The 12,779-nt window shown below is 41.6% G+C and overlaps 1 protein-coding gene across 6 annotated transcripts in view; it reads left to right on the forward strand.

Moving 5' to 3' along the window:
* MBOAT1 (membrane bound O-acyltransferase domain containing 1) overlaps positions 1-12,779 on the forward strand; it is a 115,064-nt gene that overhangs the window by 98,411 nt on the left and 3,874 nt on the right. For all 6 annotated transcript variants that reach the window (XM_055263457.2, XM_063632141.1, XM_055263459.2 and 3 more), the window contains 3 exons: positions 2,806-2,870; positions 5,094-5,226; positions 7,974-8,125. In XM_055263457.2, the coding sequence (XP_055119432.1) occupies positions 2,806-2,870; positions 5,094-5,226; positions 7,974-8,125 (350 nt within the window). The remainder of the gene's footprint in view (positions 1-2,805; positions 2,871-5,093; positions 5,227-7,973; positions 8,126-12,779) is intronic.

Consider the following 12,779-nt stretch of genomic DNA (forward strand, 5'->3'; position numbering starts at 1 on the left):
TTGTTTACATTCCTGTTCTTTCAACTAGAAAGTACCAATGTCATCTCTCTGTCTTCTCTTTCCACCTATTTCAGTGATGAATGCAGACTGGAAGCTCCTGTATTTTGATTTCAATATTGCAAACGTTCTATGTGGTTGCTTTGGAGGCATTTATAATCCATTCACTTTTAAGAAAAATTGTCGTAATGTACAACTTTTAGGCCACTGTAATGGTGTGGTTTTTCTCTCTGTCTTCATTCTTGCACCACAATTTTTGGTCTGCTGTCATTATCAGAGGTGGTCTCCTTGGGGCCACATCATTCCGGATTTTCTTTGCATTGCTAGCTCTCGGAGTAGACAGGAATGCCAGGTCGCAGACCCTTTCCTCCTTGCAGCTGAATGGGAGGAGGGGCATGATTCTCAACATGCAGTAGCATTGCGTTCCTAGCCAGGTGATTTATGTTTGCTGTTGGTTTTGGTTTTCCACCTGCCACAGGGCAGACAGAGTCCACTGGAGAGTTTGGGCAGGAGGGGTTGTGTGTGTAGCGCAAGAAGCCAGAGATAGATGGAAACTGACCACCTGCCACCCACGTTGAGTGGAAACTAGGCCAGAAAGGGACATGGGGGAAGCCCCCAACGTCTTTTGCCTGAGGATTTTTGCATGTGGACGGCCTCCAGAGGAAAAGTGATCTACATTTTAGCTACAAAACATGGTGGAATTTATAGGGAGGATTATATTTTCACTTTTCTTTTTTTTTAGCATTGAGACAGCGCTACTTCAAAAGGCAGACAAGCAGAAAGAAATAGAAGCATGCCACTGTTATCTAAGTAAATTACATCCTATGTTCAACTTAAACTCATCATGCTATTTGGTTATTCAGGTCAATCAGATTCAACAGATATTAATCGAGGGCCACTGTGGGCAAAACACTCATTTTTGTATAGTCCTAGAGGATCTGGGGTCTCCTGTGGGTGGAAAGCCTTGGCAGATGCTATAGGAGCATGGCCAAGGTCCAGCGTCAGTTCTGAATGAACAAATAGTGCTTTTACTATTGGTCACTGCATGTGAGGCAAGAAGCAGTCCCCGGTCAGGATGGACCACATTGTAAGTGGACAAGGTCCAGCTTTCAGAATGAACTATCTGAGTTTTGGAAAAGCAGTATACATGATCCGTAAGCTTCTCTTTTTTATATAGATGATGTCAGAGAGAGTTCAAGTGTGTTATGACTTTCCCCTTTTTCCCACTAAGATTCTTCTCTCCCTCCAAATTCATGGACTGGCTGCCTTGGAGTTTTGTTGGGTAAACGTCCTTTAGAGTGGTCCCCCTTGACCTTCGGCTGCTTACTAGTCCCCCTAGCTATGCGCCAAAAAACAGAATCCTTCCACAGTGGACATGTCTTCAGGATAAAGGGCTAAGTCATTAAGTTATGTACTTATTATAAAAGAAAACCAGAAGGAGAAAGTTTACATTTTCATCATACATTTGATATAGAATAAGGAGCTAAAGAAAAACAAGGAAGTCTGATTAGTTTAAGACACCTTGAGGCTGGGCTTATAGCATTTTATTAGCAGAAGAAATAGATAAATAAAACTCCTTGAGGTTTTGAAATAAAAACTCACAATAAAAAGATCTATTTTACATCTGTCTTCCTTCCTCCTACTTTTCTCTCCCTTCCTCCTTCCTTCTGTCCCTTACAAACATATTACATTAGGCCAATGTGTGGCCTATATATGATTTTCTTATGGTTGAAAACACTTCAGAAAAAAGTGGCACTTAGACTTTCTACCTTCTTTAGTAATTCTGATCCTTGTATGTTTGCATCATGGTTTTTTTTGTTTTTTGTTTTTGAGATGGAGTCTTGTTCTGTCGCCCAGGCTGGAGTGCAGTGGTGCGATCTCAGCTCACTGCAACCTCTGCCTCCCGGGTTCAAGCAATTCTCCTGCCTCAGCCTCCTGAGTAGCTGGGATTACAGGCACCCGCCACCATGCCCGGATAATTTTTGTATTTTTAGTAGAGACGGGGTTTCGCCATGTTGGGCAGGCTGGTCTTGAACTCCTGACCTCAGGTGATCTGCCTGCCTCGGCTTCCCAAAGTGCTGGGATTACAGGCATGAACTGCCATGCCCAGCTGCATCATGCTTTTTATCACTAGAACTTGGATAAGACCTTTTTTTTTTTTTTTTCCTAATGAGAAAAGCCAGGTTATAGGTTATTGTGGGATGTCCCTTCCTCAGTGGTTGATTTGCTTGCGTCACTGCCAGTTGGGTGATATTTGTTTCCTTTCCTGTATTGTGATGCCTTCATGCATAAAATCTCTTACTATTCCAGAAACAATTGGAAACATTTGAACCTGAGTAGCTATTTATAGAGTTAACTGCACAAGACTGACCTAGTTTTAGAGGGCTACGCAGTGAAAAGATGACGATTAAATTTAAGCTGTCCCCATAAAGGCACCAAATTCCCATGATTAAACTTTTCCTGGGGCAAATCCCTTTTTAGAATATTTAATTATAAAATTCAGATGGCTTAAAAAATTTTAACCAGAGTAGAAGGGAAACCCACAAAACGTTCCTTCAGTTTTCTTGTAATTTGAAAATACATGTTGAAAAAAATTGAGACTTCGCAAGCCAAGTTTTAGTTGCAAAGTGGATCTTATAAACAGCAGAAAATTGTCCTGTGTAGGACGGAACAGCTGATTTGCTCTCGACTGTGAGTAGTCACTATTGAAATACCGTATCTAACCTGCTGCCAGGGAAACTGGGGAGAACTTTCCATTACTCGGGGTATTTTTAAAGCTAATGATAGGTGTTATTTTCTTCTTTCCAGACTGCCACAAGTTTCAAAATGTACTTGGAAAACTGGAATATTCAGACAGCTACTTGGCTAAAGTGGTAAGAAAAACAAAAACGACCTCATTACTTAGGGCACTGGGATATGTTTGGAGGGGAGTCAGTAGATGAATGGTGGGAGTCTGCTTGTGGCAATGTCATCTGACACTCTAGTTTTGTATTAACATCTGTGCCCCGTAAATGAAAAAGTAGAAATACAGTGATTTGAGAAAGTCATAATGTAGCATATTTATTTTATATCCTTGAATGCTGCCATTCCTGTATACCAGGCCCTGGTTTAATCCTTCATCAATCCCATGAGATGTTGGGGGTCATTACCCCCATTTTGCAGATGAGGAAAGTGAGACCCAGAGAGGTTATGTCACTTGCCCAAAGTCACCCAGCTAAGGGATAGATACAAGCGCAAATGGTCTAGTTTCAGAATTAGATTTTTTTTTTTTTTGAGAAGGAGTTTCATTATGTCGCCCAAATTAGAGTGCAATGGTGCGATCTCTGCTCATTGCAACTTCTGCCTCCCAGGTTCAAGCAATTCTCCTGCCTCAGCCTCCCGAGTAGCTGGGATTACAGGCGTCCACCACCAAGCCCAGCTAATTTTTTGTATTTTTAGTAGAGACGAGGTTTCGTCATGTGGGCTAGGCTGATCTCGAACTCCTGACCTCAGGTGATCTACCCACCTCAGCCTCCCAAAATTCTGGGATTACAGGCGGGAGCCACCGCACCCAGCCCAGAATTAGATTCTTGACCTCTCTGCTGTGCTGCCTCTTACCTAAAGGGAGAGTCTATTGCTCAGATGTCAAGGAAGGTTAATGCCTGCATCAAATCACCAATGATTGCAGTGTTCACCCCTAGCAGTAAATGCTTTATGGTATCCCAGATGTTTATGCTTTTAAAATTTATATTTTTGTTGATATTTCCCTATCCTTTTGTTTTCCTACATGTTTCAAAATTTAAAACGTTATTTACTACAGAAATAATAATATGCTGTCCTTGAAGCAGCAAGCTCTTCTACCTAGTGATATGCCTATCATAATGAATACAGGGAGAGTGTAAAAATATTAAGCTTTGAAGCAGATTCCACTGTTTTGATAAGCAGCATCTTTCATGGGTCAAAACACTGGGGTAAGAGAAGAGACAGAGTGTGTAGTAATTCCTCCAAAGTAAACTCATGCAGTATATTCTGATAATTGATCTGTACATAGTCATCTTGAAATTTTGGCCTCAACGTTATTGCTATTAATTAAATTTGCAAATGATTTTAGCATGAACTTCCATTTCTGTAGACTGAGTACACCCAATGTGCTGTGTCATCCTGTGTCCAAATGGGATTTCAGTCTTGTGTTCATCTCTCCAAATGCATTCTTTTTCTTCCTATGAAGAGAGCACCATAGTGCTTAGTTTGTGTTTAAATCGGTTACTGTTGACCACCCATACAGTGCTGGGTTGGTGTTAACTGTTTGAATTTCAATTTTATTTTTTATTTGGGTCCTCTCATTTAGTAAACCAGATGGTGGCTTCCTTAGAGTGCCATTGGCAATTCCTAGACTGAGTTTTGGGGGGAAATTCCCTATCACTTTTTTTTAAATAAACAATCAGAAAGCCAAAAACCTTCAGGGTATTTGCTGACGTTTTCTTGATTGTCACAGTATCACTCTTTAAGGCAGATTCATGGATTGAAGTCTGATGGACACTGTGAGACCTGAAGAGGTCACATAACTGACACATTGATTTTGTGATGGAGTCATTGCCAAAAGAGATGAACAGGGTGATGGTGCTGATTAGGTTAGATGGCACAGGAGCCTGGTGGGAAAGGTAAATTAATTTTTACTAAATAAGGATATTCATTTCTAAAGACCCTGATTCCGAAATTGTTGATGCCAATGGCACTTACTTAAGCACCCCCAGTAGATGAGGCCATTGGTGGAGTAAGCGTCTGTAAGGCAGAAACTCCTGTTGGGTGGAAAGTGATCACTCAGACCTGTAACAGATACAGTGCGATGGGTCCAGATCATTTAGTCTATGGAGGTTAAAAAGGTATAACATCTCCTCAAAAGGCTGAGCTGTGAATTGCCTATCTGGTAATGCTTAAGGAAACCAGGGCAGTCCAGGCTGCTTGGATTGCACTGCAAGTCCCCGAAGACAGTTAAGGAGGCATCCCATCAGTAACGGACCAAATGATTTCTGCATGGTCTTATCCAAGAAGCAGCAGCTGTGCTTAGAAGTTTCTGGTATGTTTCACCTGTGTCTTATTCCTTCCTCTCTTCACAGTGTGTGCTATCAGCGGGTTCCATGGTACCCCACGGTGCTAACCTTCATCCTGTCTGCTTTGTGGCATGGTGTCTACCCTGGATACTATTTCACCTTCTTAACTGGAATTCTTGTCACATTAGCAGCTAGAGCGGTAAGTGTCCTTTAGGCCTAGGGTCTTTCCCCCTAGTAATCTGATGCCTGCATGTTTGTTATCTGTTGGGTCCTAGTAGGGGTTGGGGGTGGGATGTGAAGGTGGGAGTCATGTTTTGAAAAATCAAACAATATGCCAGAGTCTTCCCATTAGAGAAATACTGCAATAAGTAGGAACCTCTGGAGTCATTACAAAAACGGTTAACCATTGTATGTTCATAGTTTGTGAAAAAAAAAAGCAATTTTAGGGACGATGTTTAGTACCCTAAGAGATGAAAACATTTTTAATTGTTAAAGTCTGTGAACAGTCTACTAATTACAGATGATGATGATTATTAATTAATGTAGGTACCATAGGACTTCAATTTGCTTATACTTTGCTTAATTTCTCGTTTCATTGCCCCGAGCCTAGACGTAACTCACAAAATCTCTTGAGCAGTCAGTGAAATAGCGGCCACGGAAAGTGAGTCTGTTGGAGATTAACCTCATGTGTTCACATGCCCAACACAGTTAGCTTAGTATGTGTTTATGACTTTTGTAAATTTGGTTCTCTAGGATTTTTCAAGAGCCTGTAGTTTCTCTAGATTGTTCTGCAATTTGCTTGTTGTAGAGCAGGATAATAAAGAATAAAACTCTCCTCCAAGAAGGAGACGAACATGCATAGAAGTAATTGCGATTCAGTGCTTTCATTGCCAAATACAGGAGTTTTGTATTTAATTTTATTTTAATCTTTGATTGTGATTGTGGCCTTCCTTATTTCTGATGCCGAGAGTTTTTATTGACGTTGATTGAGCCATATTTTGGACGTGAATTCAGGAGCCCCCACATTGCTATCCACTCACCCTTTAATTCATTTATCCTTTGAAGATTTCAGGAGCCCTACTGTGTGCTAGTCAGTGTTCTAGGCGCTGGGCTACCACAGTGAACAAGACAAGAGTCCCTCCCCTGAGGATCTCATTTTAGTTAGACACAGGTGTGCTGGAATACATATATATATATACATATATATATGAACAAAGTGGATTACTGTTCATGCTGGCTAGTATACTTTTGAAATTAAGTGCATATTGTACATATTTGTACATAGAAAACAGGGGAGATATTTTCTTCTCTCCTGTTCATGTAACTGTTTAGATTACAAAAGAAAACGGAAGAACAAGTGGTCAGGCCAAATTAAGAAATAAAACTCAGAATTCTGTTTGCTAATATATCCAGACTATTATTCCCTCAGGGGTCTTTTACTCTGTGGTCTCAACTGGCATAAAGGCTCAGATTTGTGTAGACCTTTTCTTTTGGATGGCCTGGAAACACTATTCGCAAACGAATTAGGTAGGGGATAGAGAGGAGAGAGTTGATAGAACAGTGTTTTTATTTTGTCTAGAAGGAGATTGAACTCAGCAGTCATAAAGTGTCTTTGGGCCCTAGAAGTGACCCAGTAAAATCTCATACCTGCTGTTGCAGCATTGCTCAATGGGTGGACCCCGGTCTCTGTCCTGAGGAACTTAGGGCTGAGAAGCAACCTTGGGCACTGATGCGTCTTCTGCTTTGGGGCTGACCTGCCTATCACCTACCCATTGTTTTCAGCTCTGCCTTTGACCTGAATCTGGAAACTGGGGGTCTTTCTAGAGGCAGGTCTCGTCATATGTGTCAAAAGATCTACAAATGAGTGTATCCTTCGACCTAGCATTTTCCATTTCGAAGAATTGTCTCTTTACCTAAGTCTCAGTTTCTTTATCTGTAAAATGGGAATCATGACGCTAACATAATAGGCTTGATGAGAGAATCAACCAGAGATGAGCCATGCAAAGCATTAGCATAGGCTTGGCACAGAGTAAGCACTCAGTAAATTGTATTATTAGTAATAGTAATATTATTTGTGTTATCATTACCTGAAGGAAGTAACTAGGAAACAGGGCAGAGATTTATTTACAAGGATATGCATCATATAATTGTTTATAATAGCAAAATGGGATGGGAAGACAAGCTAATTTTTCCATAATTAACTTAAAATTATATTGGAGATTAATATTTACTGACACGGAAAAAAGTGCATGATATGTTACTAAATGAAAAAATGAGGTAGAAATTATATTGGTACCATTAAGAATATTAACATGGATACATATGAATAGAAAAAGCTTGGATGGCTCTGTGCCAAGTTTTTAAGTGATGCTTTCTTTTGGGAGGTGTTAAAAAAGAAAAAAAATTTTTTTTTGGTTTGCTTAGTTGACCATTTTTCTACAGTGAACATGTATTATTATTATTATTTTAATAAGAAAAGTTGGCCAGGCACAGTGGCTCATGCCTGTAATCCCAGCACTTTGGGAGGCTGAGGCAGGAGGATTGCTTGAGCCCAGGAGTTCGAGACTAGCCTAGGCAGCAAAGTGAGACCCACATCTCTACAAAATTTTTTTAAAAATTAGCTGGGCATGGTGGCATGCGCCTGTAGTCTCAGCTACTTGGGGGGCTGAGGTGAGAGGATCACTTGAGCCCAGGAGTTTGAAGCTGCAGTGAGCTATGATTGCGTCATTGCACTTCAGCCTGGGTGACAGAGCAAGACTCTTTCTTTAAAAAAAAAAAAAAAAAAAAAAAAGAGTCCTGAAGGTATTTGTAGTCAAAAATACAACTCAGATGTTGGTTATCTTCTGTAGCGCATGTTCCTGTGGCATACTATCTGCATGCACAGAGTAAAAGTTGTCATTTGTTTTTCACCCCCTCCTCACTACTGTTGCCTGTGTTGGCCTGCAGGTCAGGAACAACTACAGACATTACTTCCTTTCTTCAAGAGCTCTCAAGGCTGTGTATGATGCAGGCACCTGGGCTGTCACTCAGCTGGCTGTCTCTTACACGGTGGCGCCCTTTGTGATGTTGGCAGTTGAACCGACCATCAGCTTATACAAGTAAGTTTCCGTGGTCTCAGTTGCCGTCTAGTAAACGACTCTGTTTTCACTGTGTTTGACTTAGGAGGCAGTAAATTGAATGAAGCAGTCCTAAACACTTCTAACTGGGGCTTCAGTGTGGGAAATGTCCATAGAAGCTTTAAGAGGAAATAGGTGTCCTGGAGATGCCAATGTACAAATTCCAATACGTACGAGCACTGTTGACAGGATATCCCTTAAGCCACTCAGAATGTCACTCAGGGGCCCCTTCATGGCAGTATATTTTCAAGGGATGGACCCTGATTAAAAACTCAGAGGGTAAATTTGCTGCCCTTAGCTCTTTCTCCTGGGAGGTAGGCTGTACTGGGGACTATGAGGTGTCTGAGAGCAGGACAGAAATTGAGGCAGGAGCGGGGAGTGCAGCTGAGGCTGTCATTGCCTGATCGAGTGATGTGCCGAAGGGCTCCCTGGTGAGGCTGGTGGGGGGTTTATGCTGCCAGTTGCACGTGTTGGAGGGGTGTATGTGGAATTGAGGCTGGAGGAGGAGGAGGCTCACACCACAGACCAACCTTTATAGTCAAACACCTGTGCTCCAGGTGAACTGCAAACCTCCGATTGCTGACTTTTATTCTTTCACAGTTATGTGTAATGAACTGTATTTCTCCACTGTTGTGAAGTGGTTGAGCACATGCTCTTGTGAACTGATTGTGTGTGATCTTTGATAAGTTGTTAACCTCTTTTACCTGTGTTTTCTCAACTGAAAAATGAGGCTGAGAAGAAAATTCACTGCAGAGCACCGTCTTTAGTACTGTAATGTTAGAATTAATGAGGTAAATGTGCAGAGGGCTCTGGCCAGTATCTGGCATATAGTCTGTACTCAATAAATGCTACCTTGTATTATTTAATGAGTTGCACAGGCTTTTCTAGGTTAACTTTGGAACATCGTATCATTTTTTTAAAAGTTACTTAGAAATAAACAGTGCAAACACACCTTCTTCCTAAGTTGGGAATTCCCTATAGCTGATGGAGGGGTCATGAATGGATTGAAGAATTTTCTACTACTCAATATGTGTATCAGTGTCTATAAGTGGGATGATTTTTTTGAGGCTATAGAAAGAGAAGGTTGAGGGAACCATATAACACTCATCAATGAAGTCCATTCTGTCACAATATATGCTTTTATACTATGAGTTAGGTGATAAGAAATTATGTCAATATAACGTGGAATCTGTACTGGTTTATACCCAAAGTTTTCTATGCAAAGGGGTGCCAGAAGAGTGGGAAGAGAATTATAAGCTTCAGCCAAAAAGAAGCCCTCAGTTCAGCTGCTAGAGAGGTAGGAGGCATTTCAGTCCTATATGAGAAACCCAACAAGTGTGGCCATTGAGCATTTGAAATGCAGCTAGTGGGACAGAGAAACTGAATTTTCAATTTTATTGAATTTTAATTAATTAGAATTTTAACAGCCACGTGTTGCCAGCGGTTATTCCAGATTGATTACACCTCAAACAGGAGCCCCCTTCACTGGGGCTCCCTCCTCAGAGAGGCGCATCCCCAAGCCGGCATTCTGACTGTTTCTGCCTCCTTGTGCCCACCTAGGGCAGCCCCACGTGCTTCCGGCTCCAATTTCATTCCCATTTGTCAGTGCCCTCAAGCCAACATTTGCCCTTTTGTCTTCTGCATTTTTAACATACCCAGAAGCAGCCTTTGGCGCCATTGAGCTGTCTGCAGGGGCTGTCCAAATTGTCTCCTTTAGAGCTCTGTTTCTGTTACAGACTCCTCCTAGGTTTTGAGTTATCTATTTCTAACATGATTTTTTTTTTCCTGTAAGCCCTGGTATTCTAAGCCCCTGATATTGCCTCATACAAGATTTTTAAGGAATATATTGATCATGTTATAGCAAAAGTGCCTGTATTCCACTCAGTATCATGTAATACCTATAGTGTGCTGGGCATTGTGCTAGAATCTGGGGCTAGAATGGAAAGCAAAATACAGAAATCATTTCTGCTCTCACTGGGGTGACAGCTTGATGGAAAAGACAGGGAGTAATTGACAAATGTATAAATACATGCTGAGATCATACTCTGAGTGAATGGTATAGAGTTTTAAGAGAGTATGTAACAGGAATCTGCCTCAGCCTAGGCACTGGGGGCATCTTTTTGAGCTCTGTCCTGGAAGTTGTGCAGTGGGAGTGAAGCAGGCTCAGTATGTGTGAGCGCGGTGGGCGAGGCGGGCATTGTGGGCCGTGCTCCAGACTTGGAAACAGCCTGGAAAAGCCCCGTCATGCAGCCCCCCATAGTGTAGCATGAAGCTCCGAGCACTGAAGACCAGAGAAACGTGAATGTGGGCAGAACATAGAATCCAAGGTGGAGGGAGGTGAGCTGAGGAGAGCGGTGCGGTACGTATCAGTGTCCCTGTTTATCGCATGAGGAAGTGCAGGCTCAAGAGAGGGTGAGTAACAAAATTTACACAGCAGCTAAATGTTAAACCTGAGTTTCAGACTCAGTGTTCCCTTAATAGCAATATCAGTAGTGGAGTTACTAAAAAGTTCTTTTGGAGAAGTTATTTCGGATGCGAACTACTGCTTGGGGGTCACAATAAGTGATTTGCTAGTGATAATATTGTGTTTAACCAACTAAAGCATAACAGCTAGGCCTAGGCAGGAACTCAAGGGGCAGAATTAAATTATCAAGTAGCTTTTCACTTCTTTTTAAAATCAACCCAGAATATTTTTTTTAAAAACACTTTTATTTAGGATGAAACAGGAGTTGACGTTTTTTGGGTCAAGTAGGCCTATTTTAGATGATCCAACCTAGTGTATTTTCTGGTTTCTAGTTATTTATAGAATTTAAGTTTCCTGTCTAGATCGACTCTGTCCAATAGAAGTTTCTATGACGGCCAGGCACGGTGGCTCACGCCTGTAATCCCAGCACATTGGGAGGCCGAGGCGAGCGGATCATGAGGTCAGGAGTTTGAGACCAGCCTGGCCAGCATGGTGAAACCCTGTCTGTACTAATTATACAAAAAATTAGCTGGGCGTGGTGGCATGCACCTGTAGCCCCAGCTACTCAGGAGGCTGAGGCAGGAGAATTGCTTGAACCCAGCAGGTGGAGATTGCAGTGAGCTGAGATCACAACATTGCACTCCAGCTTGAGTGACAGAGTGAGACTCATCTCAAAAAAAAAAAAAAGAAGTTTCTATGATGACAGAACTGCTCTACATCTGTGCCATCTGAGATGCTGGCCACCCAACATGTGTGGCCATTGAGTATTTGAAATGCAGCTAGTGGGACAGAGGAACTGAATTTTCAATTTTATTGAATTTTAATTAATTAGAATTTTAACAGCCACATGTTACCTTTGGCTATTCCAGATTGATTATACCTCAAACAGTGTTTTCATAATCTTTTAAGAAAATCCCTGAATCTGGTGAAGAAATAAAATTGCATAGCTTTTTAGTGAAGGCAGGCCTGGTTGCGTTCCAGAGCTGTTCCTCCCCTTGGGCTAAATTCGGTAGCTAGCAGTAAACCACAGTTGTATGCAAACCCTTTTCTCAGTAGATCCTCATTGTTTAACATTGAAATTTCACTTGTACTTCGTTGTTAGGTGTAGTCAGTGTTCAGTGTAGAGTGGCTTCAGATCTCAGCCTTGGAGTGCTCAGTCTAACTTCTTTAAGTTGTAAATGAGCCCAAGTGAATACTTAAATATGTCATGAAAGAACCTTTCTATGAAATCATTTTGAAAATCAAATTCACGTACATCATTTTGTCTTGAACTGGATAACTCTTTCTTAAATTCAGTGGGTAATAACGTTAGAATTTGTTTTTCTATTTGTTTTTTGAGTTGGGGTGTCCTCTGTTGCCGAGGCTGGAGTGCAGTGGCACAATTGCGAACTCAGCTTGCCCTAGCCTCTGCCTCCTGGTTCAGGTGATCCTCCCACCTCAGCCTCCCGAGTAGCTGGGATTACAGGCACGTGCCACTGCACCCGTGTAATTTTTTTATTTTTGTAGAGATGGGGTTTTGCCATGTTGCCCTGGCTGGTCTCAAACTCTTGGACTCAAGCAATCTACCCACCTTGGCCTCCCAAAGTGCTGGGATTACAGGCCTGAGCCACTGCACCTGGCCAGAACGTTAGAATTTGCGTAGAAACTTTCGTAGATGGCAAACTCCTTGAGAGCAGGAACCTGCCTAGTTCATCTTTATATCTGGGTCCTTAGGTCAATGCCTGACATGATCAATAAATGTTAGTTTAGTCTTTCCATAATAGATGAAATATTCCTTAAAATTTTAGAGAAATATGAAATGTCAGAAGAGGTTACTAAACCTCACTAGGTGTTTTCCACTTGATGCTCAAAGTAGCTGGATTTTACCTAATGTAATTGTTCCAGTGTAGATTTGGCCACATATGAAAGATTAAGACAAAGCTCAAGAACAAAGTATAACATATTTTGGATGTGCATATTTTGAAAGCTGGAGTTACCTATGGCTAGGGTGTGCCCATGAGAATCCCAGTCTATACCTGTTAAACCACCGTGTTTATCTGTGGAGCGCTTTTTCCACGCTCAATAATGTCTTGGTTTAGACAGTAAATTAGATGGTCACTTGCTGTTGCTGCTTACCCCTTCCCTGGTTAAACAGCTGTTAATCATGTACTTGTCTTGTTTCCATTCCCACAT

Source organism: Symphalangus syndactylus, chromosome 23 (genome assembly GCF_028878055.3).
Source record: "Symphalangus syndactylus isolate Jambi chromosome 23, NHGRI_mSymSyn1-v2.1_pri, whole genome shotgun sequence".
Taxonomy (NCBI): Eukaryota; Metazoa; Chordata; class Mammalia; order Primates; family Hylobatidae; genus Symphalangus; species Symphalangus syndactylus.